The sequence below is a fragment of the Vicia villosa genome, linkage group LG3 (assembly GCF_029867415.1).
Source record: "Vicia villosa cultivar HV-30 ecotype Madison, WI linkage group LG3, Vvil1.0, whole genome shotgun sequence".
NCBI classification, from domain to species: Eukaryota; Viridiplantae; Streptophyta; class Magnoliopsida; order Fabales; family Fabaceae; genus Vicia; species Vicia villosa.
The window spans coordinates 17,248,219-17,265,319 of NC_081182.1; the positions used below are offsets into that span (position 1 = coordinate 17,248,219).

General features: G+C 30.7%; 1 protein-coding gene across 1 annotated transcript; it reads left to right on the forward strand.

The window, feature by feature from the left end:
- Window positions 1-13,694: 13,694 nt before the first annotated feature.
- Window positions 13,695-14,315, forward strand: LOC131657645 (uncharacterized). Its single transcript, XM_058927017.1, has one exon. It carries the CDS (start codon window positions 13,695-13,697, stop codon window positions 14,313-14,315), a length of 621 nt encoding a protein of 206 aa, XP_058783000.1.
- Window positions 14,316-17,101: the final 2,786 nt, after the last annotated feature.

The following is a 17,101-nucleotide window of genomic DNA, read 5'->3' on the forward strand; positions in this document are numbered from 1 at the left end:
CACACTTTCTAAGACTTGTAGATAACATACATTCCATGTGAAATAGCTTGTTCAGAGAAGGTGGCACAATTGGTTCAGAGCAGGCGTAGCAGTATATTCAGTGACTTGTTGGGTGAATTTTACCTAGAAAAGTTTGAATATTCAAAACTTGCAGGGTGAAATTTAACTGACAAATATCTGATAATTTGAGTAGTTGCTCATGATTCTCGTGTTTTAATGTCTAACATGTGGTCCTGTTCATATATGGACCATCAGAATTCATGTTTCCTTAATTTGCATGGTTGATGTAATATAAGGTCCCACCTGAAGTTGATGTAACAGTATTAATTTGCATGGCCAATTTTTGTTAGAAAAATGTTATTCATATATCAAATGTTACACCTACACCGTAGACACTAACATGTACCGTAGATCACAATATCCAAACTCGCACTTAAAATCACCATTCGAATTCGAACTCGAATCTAAAGACTATTCTAATGGCAAAATAACACTCACACTCATATCCGTTGAATTCGGGTTTTTTCACCCAAACCCGTAACAAAATATATAAAATATATTTTTCCTACAATTTTTCTACAACTTTCCAATATATATAAGCGAGTGTGAGTTCGGGTTTCGGACGCGGGTTTCACACTACCCAAACCCGCACCCAAAATATCGGGTGGCACCCGAACCCAGTCAACTCGGGTTCGGGTGCGGGTGGGCTCCACGGGTTTGGGTCTGCTTGTCATCCCTAATCCAAACAGTTGTCGAAATTATACCAAAAATATAGAGTATTCCAAATCAATCTTGATGAACAAGATTCAATTAATCGGTCGATATTCGCCTCTTGTTCTTCACTCTTTATTCGAGTGAATCAACCAACATTGATTGCAAGATGATTCTGATGCGCAATTGTTAATGGAAAAAGAAAGAAAAGATGAATTGGAGAAGAGAGAAAATTAGGGTTTGAACAAAAGGAAGAAGAGAATATTTCTGCAGAGTTTCTCTCTAACCACAAACTGTGATTTTATTCTCTATTATGCAACTGCATTAAGTGTTTACAACAATAGGGTAAGTTGAGAATATTTTCTGACGAAGCCTCCAAATACAAGTTATTTGCATTAAATTTTTTTGGGCTAACAAGACTATGGTTTAATGGACTGTCGGACGGGAGCATTGAATCATGGGTAGATTTCTGCGAACGATTCTCTATGCACTTTACTTCTCCAAAATATCGATGATTGTAACTGCTTTGAGCAGGATTATTCTAGGGAAGAAGTAAAGCATGCAGTCCTATATCGACCGATTTACGCAAGTTACAGTTGAAACCGAGGGAGCCGAAGAAAGCCTTGAGTGTTTGATCAATAAAAATGGCCTTTTGTGGAACATCCCTTCAGTGGTGATTGACGTTGAATTTGGTGGGGAGGACCACTGTTTGATCCCCCGCAACTACGATCGGGAGGAGGCTGGAACCACTTTATGTCAGAACTGACCCCCGAACCAGACTAAATCGGTGGTTATAAACCAAAAAAAAAAAGTACGAACCACTTAGAAGATGCTGAGCATGGCTTAGTCTTGCAAGATCCTAGAAGAAATTTTGAATGTCTTATCTGACAATCCAACTTTCGCCAAGACAAAGTCTAGTCGCCCGACCAAGAATAAGTCTCACCGGCGGAGGGATGATAAAGAAAAGTGTTTGGTGTATATACTTCGTACAAGTGTATACCAACTACACCTTATAAAAGAGATAAAAGGAAAGTGTTAGGATAAATATGAAAAAATTAATGAAGTAATAGAAAAAAAATATAAACTAAATTGTTGAATATTAGAGAACATGAGGTGAGTTTTGGTGTCCGCTGAAAAAATAAATGTTAAAATTTTTTCGATTAGGTTACTTTTGTAAATATATCATATAAGAAAATTAAATGCTGTGGAAAATACTTATATGTCGTGCTGCTTCTTTATGCTGCCACGTGGATAGCTCCTATAATTTACTTTCTTTTATTTTATTTTATTCACTAATTTATCAAGTTGTTCACATGTTATTGATTTGAAAAGTCAAATTTTATCAACTTTTTGACATAAACTTTTTTATCTAATTATTAAACTATTTGTCTTCTTCCATCACACTTCTTTCTCTCTCCTCTTTTCTCTTATTCTCTCACCTCTCTTTTCATTTTCTCCTATTATTTTATGTTCTCATCTACGTATTTTTTTATAATTTTTGTTTTGATCATTTTTGTTTTTATTTTTGTAGATATTTCACAAGATCTCAACATGCAATTAAGATTCATGCAAGTTTGTCAAAGGATTTTTTCTTTGTTAAACAAGGTAAAATCTCTCTAAATTTCTATTATGTTTCTTCCATTTCAAATTCTAAGCATATTTTTCTTGGTTCTCTTCTTTAAGCTATATATTGATATTTACTTTATATTTTAAATCCAGATCTATAAAAATAATTTGTTATAAACTTGCAGATTTTAATTTGAAAATGAATTTAAAGAGAGACCAAATATATTTTTGTAATTGTATTTCCTCTTGCTGTGAGTCTCAACAATTTGTTGCAGAAGTTTTATTCGTTCCAGAAGTTTTATTTGTTGAAGTTTTTTACTCCAACAATAAATATCATCAACTCTTTCTTAGTCTTCTTTTTTTCTTCAAATCTAAAAAACATTGTTGATCTACTATTTTCTTCTTCGAATCTAAAAAAAAAAATTACATTTTGGATCTGGAACTAATAACTGAAGTGTTGTATCTTTAAACATTATTGATATTATATTTGATTTCATGGAGAGTTACAAAAAATAAAACTCTGATTTTGATGCAGGACTAATTTATATGTTCATCATCTTTATTATAGCACATATTTATCTGCTGATTTCATTCTATTGTATGCCTTGAAAAAAATAAAACTCTGGTTTTGATGTAGGACTAAATGAATAAAGTTGTTCTGAGGAATAAAAAAATATAAGAGAGTCAAGCCATATTATTTTGAATACCCCTTTATTTTATTTTTATCATTTATTTATAACATGCCTTTGATTGATTTCTATAATTTTTTTATGAAATTAAATATACTTAAATATCATTAATTTGTCATTATTTTATTTTGCTTTATTATTGAATTTATTTTGATTATGAATATATAAATATGTTTATGTCATATAAAATATATTTAATGATGAATTAAAATATGTAAATATGACATTGAAGTAAAATATTGAGATGAGTATCAAAGACACATTGGTTATAAATTGTGTGTCTCAAGACAAAAGTAATTATAAAATATATTATAGAGTAAAGATCTACTAGAATGTGTTGGAGTATGCTACACATGTACAATAATATGTTAAGATATTCATATTAATAATAAATGATAATATTAATAATATTAAATTAATTATTCAAAATCTATATTTATTTGAATTTTTTTGTTAAGTCAAATAATTCGTACTACTATTCTCTTAATATTTCTAGTAGATGTTATCATTTGCGTGTCTCACACGTTTTTCTATAATTAAATTAGCATTGCAAATGATTTTTAATAAATGCATAATAAATTAGACTATCATTTATCATCTTTATATAATTTTTTTCTATAAATAAATATGTATTATACATATTTTTAATATAAATTTATGATTTGATATTGTCAAATTGTAGAATTTAAATCAATTAATTAATTAGAGAATATAATTTTCTCCCATTAAGGAAAAGATATTAGACAATAATAAAAATAATTGTATTTATTATTTTTTTATAAAATAATTATCATAATTAATTTAAATGAGAGAGTAATACACCATATAATGGGTCATGTATCTTAAGATATATGTTATGCCCTATGACTTATACTATTGTGTATCATGATTTAATTTTCTCATCCTTTTTACTGCTATGAGATGACAACACTTCTACATCTCCTCAAAAGTAACAATTCTTTGCATTTTAATATATTAGTTTTTCAAATTGCACAGTTATCAATCTCTAACTCTATGGATATCTACATATTGCTATACTATACCAATCTCTAACTCTATAGTATTTATTATTCAAGACATGAGGCTTTTTAAAAACAAAAGAAAACAATTTTTTTTCACTTTGTCTCTACAACTATTGTTTTTATAAATCAGCTTAAAAATTGTTTTTAAATATTTAAAAAATATTATATTTTAATTTTGTTGTTTAGATTAAAAAATTAACACAAAAATTAAATATTATTTTTACTAATTTTTTTACAACAAAGAAAAATAGTTTGAATAAACTTTTAATTTAAGATATAATATTTTTGTAAGATATAATAACATTATGTCTACATCATTTCAAATAATATTATTCTACTTTACTTATTCCTTATTTATTACTATCACACATATGCTTCTACTTTAAGTTTGTCGTTCGTTAGGTTTGTGAATTCTTGATAGGGTTTTGGTCTGGTCCCCCTATCCTTTTTGTATCTGTTTTCTTTTCTCTTAATATATCAGTTAAAAAAAACTTTTATCTCATGTCCCAACACAATAGGTTCATAATTTGATTACCTATTTGATTAAATAGGTTCATAATTATCCTATATCAATATAAATTTTAGATTAAATTTTTTTTAGTAATAGCCGGAACAAGTGTTATAACAGTTATAAATTTTAATAATTTTAAGTGTTATATATATATATATGGAGCATATCAAGTGAGAGCATTTTATAATGAGAGATGAGAGGAACAAATATCAACCATTGAATTTACCAAGAGAGAGAAGTTAATAGCCACATTAAATTATTAACATTCTCTCTATTAATAGCCACATTAAATTAATAGCCACATTATATATATAAAAGTTTTATAATAGTCAAATTTTAGTTTTTTTTTAATATATAGTTATTTGATGTTTTTTTTAAAATATTATATGATGTACATTTACAAATAAGGTAACAAATGTATTATTTATGTAAATGTTTTTATATAGGAAAAAAATATTGTTTATCCGGATTTTTTTAAACAATGTTATTTTTATAAATGAGAAATAAATATATTTTTAATTAATGCTAAAATAAATAATATTTATGTACGAGAAAAAATATATTAACTATTCAAATATTTTTATATGCAAAAAATATAAAGGCATGTGTTTTTAAATCAAACAAATACGCGTTCAAAACTATAGTGAGTCAGTAAAATTTTAATAAAATGGAACAACTTAACTATTGATCCACATTTATTACGAGCAAAATGAATATTAATATTTACAAATATTTTTTAACGGGACATGAAGTTACTTAATGTTGATTAATAACGGGACATGGAGTTACTGATCAAAATATTTTTTATTAACGGAACATAAAGTTACTGATCAAAATAATTTTTTAATGGGACATGAAGTTACTTAATGTTGATTATTTATTTCCCAAATAATTTTAAAAAAGAATGTACATTGAAACGGGACATGAAGTTATTAATCAAAATATTGATTATTAACGGGACATGAAGTTACTGATCAAAATATTTTTTATTAATTATATATTTAATTATTATTTTTCACGGGTAACCAAATACTTTTTATTAAAAAAATATATATATTTGAAACAAATGCGCGTCCCATACCAGAACCCGTGCGAACGCACGGGTTTGTTACTAGTTATAGAAGAGTTTAATGCTATATAATATATTTAAGTTTTTTATTATAAAATACATTTATGAAAAATATTTTAAATTTGTATTTGACTTTTTTTCTTATATTTTTATATAAAAGTATGGTAAGATTTAGTTAAATATCTATCATATAAGAAATATAGATGTTCTTGAAATACCATTTTTGCCCTTTTTCCCAATACTCATCAATGAAGCTGTTCACGTGGACACCCTCTACTTTCTTCTTTTCCATTTCCATAACTTTACACAACTTGCCTTTTCCCAAAACCATTTGTTACTTCTACCATTTGCATGTTTAGCATGGATTAATATTTTATTCTCATTTTTTTCCATCCACTTTTCTTTCTCTCTTCTCTCTCTCTTTGTTTACTGCATCTTTCTTTTTTATCTCAACATTCTCTCTTCTTTCTTCCCTAACCTCTTGCTTAAAGATTCAATCTTTATGTTGTGTTTCATCTCAAACATGGTTTTTTAGAAAATATTTACTTCATATCTCTTCTTCTCTTTCTAATCTCTATATTTTCCATTCACTTTTATGATTTTTAAGTTACTATCTTTTTTGTGTTGTTACTTTGAAGATTCAACCATTATATTTATTACTTTTTTGAAAAGATTTTTTTTTTGCATTTCATTAATATTTTGGGTGCTAATTTTTGTAGATGTGGACTATAATGAGATGGAACAAAAATTTTCAGATCTGAAATTATACCATATAAAATTATACCATATCTTTGGATTAGGGATGTCAATGGGGCGGGGCGGGGACGGGGGATACATTCCCATCACAATCCCCGCCATTGAATCTATTCCCCATCCCCACTTCGGGTCCCCGCTTCGGGGGGATTTTGTCCCCCATCCCCGTCCCCGCGGATCCCCGCGGGTCCCCACGGTTCATGCGGAGATCTATAAACATGATTTTTTTTATATATAATTTTAAACCAAATTAATAGTAAAAGCCTCAAAAATTAACCAATAAATATATTGTTTTTACAATATTTAATCTATAATATCGAACAAAATTTTCAAACTAAAAAAAATGAAAAAATCATTTATATCACTCTTTTACTAACAATACATATATATTTTAAATTTGTGTATAAGATTAATTATATAAAATGTCAAATAAACTTACATAATAATTTAAAATTATATATAAATTAAGGACATTATGCTATTTTATTCGGGGCGGGGACTCCACGGGGCGGGGGATATTTACGCCACCCCCGTCCCCGAAGTGCCTTCGGGGAGACTTTGATCCCCATCCCCATCCCCGCGGGGGGAAAATTCCCCATCTTTGGGGCCCCAAACGGAGAATCCCCACGGAGATCCCCGCTAACAGAGGCAAGTTGACATCCCTACTTTGGATTGAGTTGAGACAAAATAGTGACAATGATGGAACCAAACAATGATGTTTTCTTTTTCTTTACACTTTCTTTTCTCTTTTCAACCTAGGAATGCTATGATTTGACATATACAATGTAATCTCATAAGTGTATCTTATATCAATTTTTTTACACATTCAATTAAGTTTTATCTTTATACTCTATCATATATATTTTATTAATTATATATGCGTCATGTTTTTTATTAAATATGTTAAGGATTATATTTTATTTTTTATTAAATATTTCATTTTATATTAAATAATAGACTTAATGTTTATAAAATTATTGAAACTCGAAATATTTTATTACCAATTTTAATATATGTTTTTCTTACAAAAGTTGATAGTAGATATTTTAAATAACTTTTTATGACATGATAAAATGTTAAAATATTATTAAAAGTATAATTTTAATATTTAACTATTAATTAATTTAAATTAATAAATTTTAAAAAAATATAAAAAATAAATATTTAATTTATTTTTTTAAGTATATGATTGTTTATTTGATGTTTCTTTTTCTAAAATACAATATATTAACTACGAGGGCATATCATATGAGAATGCCATATTTATATGAGAATGTGAGAATGAATCTGAACCATTGCATTTTAAAATAAATGGTGGAGATTATAGCTGGATCTTTTTTTTCTCTCTCCTACTTCATTTATTTCAAAATGTATGAGAGAGAAAAAAAATATTCACCTATAATCTCCACCATTTATTTTAAAACCCAATGGTTCAGATTCATTCTCACATTCTCATATAAATAAGTCATTCTCATATGATATGTCCTCTATTAACTACAATGACTAATACTAACACATATTAAAATATAATTAATAATAATATTATTATTTTTGTATAAAACTATTTTGGTATAAAAATATATTAAATTTAAATATATGGCAAATTGGTACTATTATTTTGTATATTTTTTACTATACGATTATGATTATAAATTTATGTCTAATTGATACATATTTTTCAGAGAACTTTATTACATTATAATGTACAATATATTAATTTTTTATTAAATTTTAAATTTGTTTAGTTACTATTACTTTTTAAAAAGATAATAAATATTATAAAATATTAAATATAATTTTTGTTTATTTCTACTGCCGTAACATTAGGGTTTCTACTGCAGTAACAATAGGGGTTTGATATAAGGTTTGTCATTAAAGTAGAGTAAATAGGGGTAGTTGGTTTGTCTTATTTCTCTAAAGTTTTAGAAACAAGTATACGATGGTTCATTGTATTTATATTTTCTTCAGACATTTCTTAAACCTACTATTTAATATAATTTTTCTTTGCTTTCGCCTTTAAAAAAAATTAATTGAATTAACTTTAATTACTATATAACAAAATTATGATTATTATTATATAAGAAAATAACAAAATTTTGACTATTATTATTAGAAAAAATGCAGAATTAACACGAAGATAGTTCATAAAACCTTCATTTTATTTCTCAACTTTTGCATAGAGAAAAATGTTGAAGAGTGATAGAGCAATAAGATAAAATACAAGGGAGTTTAACGCAGAACCCCATGAGTTGTCCAAAGCTGTAGATGAAGGCAACATGATACTATCAAGTGCAGTCCTTACATTGTCACGTCACTATCCAACAGTGCTATTGGTACCATCAATGATAAATTTATTTTTCTTCAAGACAAAATATTCTATCTTATCAAAACTTTATTAAGTGTTTTAACATAATATTTTATTAAGTGGTGCAGTGTGTATTTGGTTTGTGAGTCTGAAGGACAGACAAACAAGTACAATTAGCTTATTTATAAGATAATATGACATGTAATTACAAAATCTATATTAGCAAAAATATAGTGTTGTTTACTTAAATAAAAATTAGGCTTAATTGCAACTTTGGTCCCTCCATTTTGTCTTTTTTTCGATTTTGGTCCCTCCATTTTTAAAACCACGATTTTGGTCCCCCTTCTGAATTTTCTGTTGAAAAAGAGACATAAATAGGGACTAATTTTGCAGAAAAAAGCAAAATAGGGGGACAAAAATTGCACAGAAAAATTTAAAAAGGGGACTAAAATAGTGGTTTTTAAAATAGAGGGATCAAAATCAAGAAAAAGACAAAATAGGGGGACTAAAGTTGCAATTAAGCCTAAAAATTATGTTAATAGAAATATTAGATATTATAAGAAAAATGCTGTATAATTGCGGTTAGTTAGAAATAATAGATAATAGAAGTGTAAGATGAATATGTAATAGTATGTAATAATGACATTGTCAAGTCACTCAGTTTGCTTTTTGTATAATCACATCAATACTTTATTTTTAAGATCTTCTTTTCATTCTCACCCAAGAAAGATATATTCCCTTTTCCCCATACTATATTTTGATTAAAATGTAATACTATAACATTTTAATTTTATTTTGAATTATAATTATAAAAGTCTAATACCTCTCAATATTATTATGTTATTAAAAATATTGCATCTTAAATTAAAAATAATATTAAGTTATTTTTTCTGTTATAAAATTCAATTGGTGTAATAAATACAATTAAGTTAACTTTTAAAAATTAAATATTATTTTAAATGTAAATTAAGAATCATTTAAAATGATTAAAATAGACTTTCTCTTTATAATAAAAATAATTTTTTTATTGTTTTTTCTTAATATACAAATTATATGAAACAGGAAAATTAAGCCATTGATATAGAATTGAATAATAATGAAAACAAACTTAATTGTAAATTAAAAATATGCGGGAAAAATCATACTATTTAATTTAAATATTTTTATGTCACATTGATAAATTAATACATGTAAAGAGAAATAATACTATTGTCATAATGTTGATAACAAATAGGAGTATAATATATTCTGATAATTATTTTGTATCTATATTCCTTATCAATATCATTGTATAGGTGCACAACATAAATTTTTATGCATTTAATGGAAGCAATTTTACATATTTAAATCCATTACAAAATCAAATGATACTTAATGACCATTATTACAAAATTAAACACTAACTAATAATCACTATTATTATATTATGTTCTCTATTTCTTATTTTATATACAAATCTCTTTTTTATATTTTATTTTATAGTATTTATTTATGATAGTGAGAAACACATCATTCATCATTCAATAATAGTTATTTCAAATTGATAGTATTTCTAAATCTAAATTAATACAATTATTGATAATTTTTTAATATATAGAATAATCTTCATAATGTTAACAATTTTTGTTCTAGATATGATTGTAAATATATGAAAGTAAAAATGTTAAATATTTATATATGATGGTTGAATTTGATAATTTTTTCAAAATTAAAATAGTTAATACAAATTTTCTTAACAAAGACTCTTAACTTAACAAATCAATCATATGAGAAAAATCATATACAATTGTACATAATTAATAAATAAAAATATGTTTCAGATTTGTAATAAATAATAAGAATATAAAATTGTAATATCCTAAACTAAATATATTTAAAATTAATGTATCAATCCAAACACAGAATAAATTTTGTTGTTTTTATAATTATTTATATTACTAAATTTTTTAGTATTTATTTTTGGATATATTAACATAGTCTTATTGATCTAAATATTTTTACGGGTACTAGACATTTTTCTTAACATTTGATTATTATTTTTCACGGGTACCATACATTTTCCTATACATTCAATTATTATTTTTTTACGGGTACCAGATTTTTTTCTATACATTTAAAATTTTTTTTACGAATACCAGACATTTTCTATTAAAAAATATACATTTAAAACAAATGCGCGTCCCATACCAGAACCCGTGTGAACGCACGGGTTTGTTACTAGGTTGTATTTTATAAGGGGTGGTTGTGGATGTATTATGTGTAATATGACGACATCTGTTGTTTTTTCTTCAGTTTTTGAAGTTTAACATTATTGTGTGATTGTGTTGTAATCACAAATTCCATTATACAGTTTGTGTAAGAGAAAATTGATGGAGAAATAGTTATTGACATTTGCAATATTCAAGTCAATGAATGACATTTTTTTTTGACCGAAAGTCAATGACATCTAAATACAATCATAATTGCACAAAATATTGGTTACTACAAGAGTATTATTATTAACATTGATTGATTCAAGGTGTATTGCAAGATTATGGGAGTAAAACTTATTACGAAGATGGAAGTTGCACCATACATATAATCAATCTTAAAAATATTTATCAAAAAAGTTAAATATTAATTAATACAGTAGGTTAAGGTCACGTGAAAAAAAAAATAATCCTAGCATGGATCAGCATTCATGTAGAGATAAAGACATATTTTAAAGTTAATATTACGAGGGATTTCAGTGACTTATTATCTATTTCAATGTGTAGTAAGGATATTTTGCATTTCTTAAAAAAGAGAAATAGAAATATCCATTACTATAATTTTGGTGTAAATAAAAAAATATATTTTCATACATTTTTAAAAATATAACATATTAATTACAAATCTATACACAAAAATTATAATAATGGATATCTCCATTTCTTTTGAGAAATGGAAAGAATCCTTCCTCATTGGTTGATTTGGTGTATAGTAAAAATAAGTGTTATTCAAAGATAAAATTAAGGATATAATTAGAGCACTTAATTAATCTCATCTTGTATATGCCGGATTAAGTATTTCTAATATTCATTCCAATTAATAAATATTTTTTGCTTATAAAAAAATAACTATCGGATAATATTAATTACTTCTTCCGTCCTATAATAATGAGTAATTCATTTGAAATAAAATGATGTCTCAAAATGAATGACTCGTTTCAGTTTTCAATACCCTTTTACAATTTTATCTTATAATTAATAAAAAAATTCATCATTCTCAATACATAATAAGGGTAGGGGTACTATAGTAAATATACTATTCTCTTTATTATTTTTGAAAAATTCTTTGCTCACCTCCCAACCTTCTAGGTCACCTCTGGTGAAAAACCACATATACCCCTGACTTCAGAAATGCATTTCCGAAATGCAAGAAAAAGGTGTTTTCGGAGATGCATCTCCGAAAGCGCTTTTTTTTTAATTTGACTTATTTCGGAAATGCATTTCCGAAAACACCATTTCGGAAGTTCATTTCCGAAATATTGCGCGTTTTGTAGATTAAGCAAAACAGTCTCCTCCCCCATTCATTTACCCTAATTCAACATCAAACACAACCCCAGAGAAAATTTGTGCAAACACTTCCAAGGCTACATCAAAGGCTCCAATAAGCTTCCTATACTACATTCAAAAGCCCTCCAATCTCTTCAATCGGTAAGCATTTCGATTTTAAGATCTATGATTAAAATTCATATTAGGGTGTTTACAAATAGCAAAAAATGTATTAGGTTAGGTTTGTACTAATATTTAGGTTGTTTAGAATGTGTAAACATAGTTTTGAAGTTTGTTTTTGGGGTCTGCCATGGAAGTTGCAGAAAACTTCCTCGCAGGGGTGTTTCGGAAGTTCATTTCCGAAAACACCTCCATTCCCAGTTTCGGAAATGAACTTCTGAATTGTATCAGAAGTGCAATTTTTTTTAGTTTTTCCTATTGTCTCGCATATTAATCGATTTCAATTGTTTTCAGGAACATGTCAGGCAACCAAGCACGCATCAGACAGGGTAGAGAGACCCAGACTGCATCGGCTAGACGCGAGCGGGCGGCGGCGCAACTGGCGTCGACACAGGGACGGGGGCAGGGTCGGGGACGATGTGTGCGAGTTCCCGTGGAGATGGACGAGGGTACCTCTACATCTGGATCGAGGAGTCGGATGGCTCGGGTATCTTCTTCCCGCCAGCGAGAGGAGGAGGAGGAGGAGGCAGTGCCATACCACGAGGCGGAGGAGGTACCAGATGTTGACCCTCCACTCGGGGAGGAGGATGAGCAGGAGGACGGCTACCCGGGAGGGCCCAGTGACACTTCCGTGCTGCTTACCTACCACGAGCACGTCGCTCGACGTATCTGGGAGGGAAAGGTATTTTTTATAATTTGCCCGACTACATTATTTAACCGTTTATAATTTAGACGTTTATTCAATATTTTCTTAGCGGTCTATTTAACATACTTTTTTATTTGTTTTTTTTGTAACAGGAGAGAGAGCCGTTGAAAATGGTGAACCACGCCCGGAAGGTTTTCAGTCTGTTTAAACCGACTGCTGAGTGGTTTAACGACGCTGTGAGAGCTTCAGGGCTTAGTGGGCTCTGCATGACGGGGTATTCCACCATCAGCCACGGCATGCAGGGGGCCTTTGTGGAGCGGTGGCACAAGGAGACGTCTTCTTTCCACTTGCCGGTTGGGGAGATGACGATCACCTTGCATGATGTGCAGTGTCTTATCCACCTGCCGATTAGGGGGCACTATTGACCCACTCCCGGATCCAGAGGATCGAAGCCAGTGAGTGGATGGCGCTCTATTTGGGTATGAAGCCCGAAGTTGCTGACTACGAGTGCATCACGACATCTGGGCCTCATATCCGGTTCACCACACTGAGCCGCTATATATTTCGAGCACCACCTGGACGCAGCGGTCGATGCCGAGCAGGCGGGTGACGAGCTATTTACACAGTATCACCGTGGCTGCGCTCTCCGGTGTTGGTACATGCATGTGGTAGGCGCTGCAGTCTTTGTGGACAAGAGTGCAAGGTACGTTCCAACAGTTCCTGGATCATGAAAGCTATATTTGAGAGAAGAAGTGATGTCCATGAGTACCAGCAAACCTGGCAGATGATGCAGACCATAGGTAAATTCTCCATGAAAAGAATGTATGAGAGTTTGGTCCCTGTTGTTCCTACTGTGAGCTGGAGTAGCCTTATTCAGCACAATCAAGCGAGGCCTAGAGCTGTAGTGTGCTTATGGTTGGCTTGTCAGGATCGCTTGGCCACCAAAGTTAGACTCAAAAGAATCGGGATTCTGCAAAGTGAGTTTTGTAGTTTTTGCAATGAGGCCCCTGAAGATTTTAATCACCTCTTAATTGATTGTAGAATCTGTTCTGTTGTTTGGAAGAATGTGCTTCAATGGCTTCAAGTGAGGCATACACCTTGTAACTGGCTGGAAGAAATCACATGGTTAACTAGTAATACTCGTGGGAAGGGTTTTATGCAGAACATGCTTAAGCTCTCTATTGCTGAAACTGTATATGGTTTGTGGATATACAGAAATACCAATATATTTGATAGGGAAAATGTTGATAATACTGATAGTGTTGCTAGGAAAATAGTTGATATGATAGTTCAAAGAGGGTGGATGAAACCCAAACATAGGAACAAACTTGCTTTGCTCATGTTATAGTTTGTTTTAGGAGGGGCAGGATCTTCTTGATCGCCTAGTTGTAATTGTTTTTGAAATATATTATATACTCTTTTATTTCAAAAAAAAAATAAAGAGTGCAAGGTACGTCGACGTGACCTACCTCCGCTACTTCATGGACCTGACTACCGTTCACCAGTGGAACTGGGGGGCAGTTACTCTGGCATACCTATACTAGAAGCTGAATGAGGCCTCCAACTGGAGGACGAGGCAGTTGACCGGATCCTGCACACTACTTACGGTACGTTTCATTTTAATTGTTTCGTATTTATTTATGTTTCGTATTTATTTTTAATACATTATCGTGTTTGTGTTTCAGAGCTGGATCATCTCTTACTTCTCCCGCATCCACGGCTTCCACATTGATCCTGAGTACGTTGACGCCATGCCCAGGGCCGCCAGATACTTTCTCCAGAGGGGGAACAATGCGGTGGGACCATACCGTGGGTACCTGGACCGCACGATGCACGATGACGTCACTTGGAGGCCATTCAGCGACTACACTCAGATTGTCCCCTTTGACGGCATATCTTTATATTCTGGCTGGTTGGCATGCGGGACCAGCACCATGGTCCGGTATCTCCCTGAGCGGTGCATGAGGCAGTTCGGATTTGTGCAGATGATACCCAGGTCACCTTTTGAGGCTGCTCCCGACACAGTGACCCGAGTGCAGCTCACTGCCATATTTGAGGATTGGGAGCATCATGTGGTACCGGAGGAGTATCGTCGCATTCGGGTCACCCAAGACTGGCACAGTGTGGAGGGATACGCCACATGGTTCTATCGGGTGTCACATCCTCTGCTAACACCCGACGCTCCCGGCGCTCCTAGGCCAGCACACGAGGAGATCCTGGAGAACCAGCAGGCCGAGGATGACCACGCCATTGATCTCCTGCCGATCTGCCAGCGGATAGAGATGCTTGGGCGGGACGCGTTGGATCGAGGTGTCGTTCATCAGGGCGGTCCAGAGGCAGTCTCCGTGATGGAGATGATCGTCACTAATGCGGGCCGTGCGGCGACATACAGGCGACAGAGGAGGTCCCAGGGAGAGAGAGTTAGGCATATCCAGTAGTGGTCGGGTTTATTTTTTTTGTTTTCGGATTGTATCTTTCGCACACTATTATTATTTGGATTTGGATCGGCTTGTATATATTACTATTTTTATCATATTAGTATTTTCTGTTTATATGTCGCTTATTTTATTTGTCGTCTTCCTTTAATTAAAAATACGATACTGTTTCCAAAAACATAAAAAAAAACATAGTTTCTGCATAATTCGGAAGTTCATTTCCGAAACCCCCCAAAATCTGAAAAAAGGTGTTTTCGGAAGTGCATCTCCGAAAACACCCCCCATGAGGTGTTTTCGGAGATGCACTTCCGAAGTCTGAATTTTTTTTTAAAAAGAAAATACTTCGGAAATGCATTTCCGAAGCAGGGGTAAAGTGGGGTTTTCGCTGGGGGTGACCTCCATAGGGAGGTGGGTAAATTTTTTTTCTTATATTTATTCATTTTGTGTGAAATAGTGGCCTGAATCACTCACCGTGGGATGAAGGAAATAATATAATCTTATATACTATATATGTTCTAAATTATAAGATATTTTAAACGCGAAATTAAAAAAATATAAAAAATAATAAATAATAAATGATAAAAGGTATATTAAAAAAAACTATATTAAGATTTTAATGTAAAATGACTTACTCCCTTCATTTTTTTTTAAGTGTCACTTTTTGATTTATCATAATACATAATTAAGGGTAATGTTGATAAAAATACAGTTAATAAAAAACAAAAAATTATAAAAAAAAAAATGACGTTTAAAAAGGAACCAAGGGAGTATAATTTAGGACAACTTTTTTTTCCAAAATATATCTGGTAATTTGAGACGGAGGAAATATATTGGAATGAGTAGTTGCCCGTGATTCTCGTGTTTTAATGTCAACATGTGGTCCTGTTCATATATGGACCATTAGAATTCATGTTTCCTTAATTTGCATGGTTCATGTAATATCATGTCCCACCTCATGTTGACGTTGCTTGCCTACCCGTTTGAGGCGTGTTCAATTTTATGGTTGACTTTAGCCTGTGCAAGTGCTACTGATCCACCACCATCAAGTGGATATAAGTTTTTTCAACATTTATGTGATGGAATTTTAGTGTTGTTCAACAAAAGAGAAGAAGAAATATGAGGTTAAAGGTAGTGTAAGTTTTACACTGTCATCCAATAGAAACAAATCGTTTTGCCATGTCATATAAGTTTTTTTAAACTTACAGTCTGACTTGTCCTGATTCATGGTTGTGATTGGTTGACAGTGTAAAACTTTTTTACACTGTCAGTGCATCACCCATTTTCTCAAGAAATATTTTGCTGGGTTGTGTTTTTGAAATAAATAAAACATTGAGTTTGGTTATCACATTATTAGAAATATTCAAATTTCTTGAATATCTACAAGAACACTTGCGGATTTTTCTGCAATAGTATTAAATAAAAAATAAATTCTCCTATGAAATATGGTTTTGTAAAACATTTGGCATAGATATCTATGAATTTTGCTGTGAAAATTATATTTTTGAACAAAAATCCAATCTACATCCGCACGTAATTATATTTTTGAATTATATATTTTGAAACATTTCTACGGATTCTAGTGCAGATTTCTTCTTGTATTATGTTTTTTTAGCTGTGTAATTAGCGCAAAAGTTTGGTACAAGTTGGTTGTTTGGCTTGGTTTGGAGGATGTGAGGTTCCTTCACAGTCTCAAGTCTAA

Bases quoted from the DNA above. Each gene is read 5' to 3' on its own strand.
- LOC131657645 (XM_058927017.1), top strand. From the start codon at position 13,695: ATGAAAGCTATATTTGAGAGAAGAAGTGATGTCCATGAGTACCAGCAA.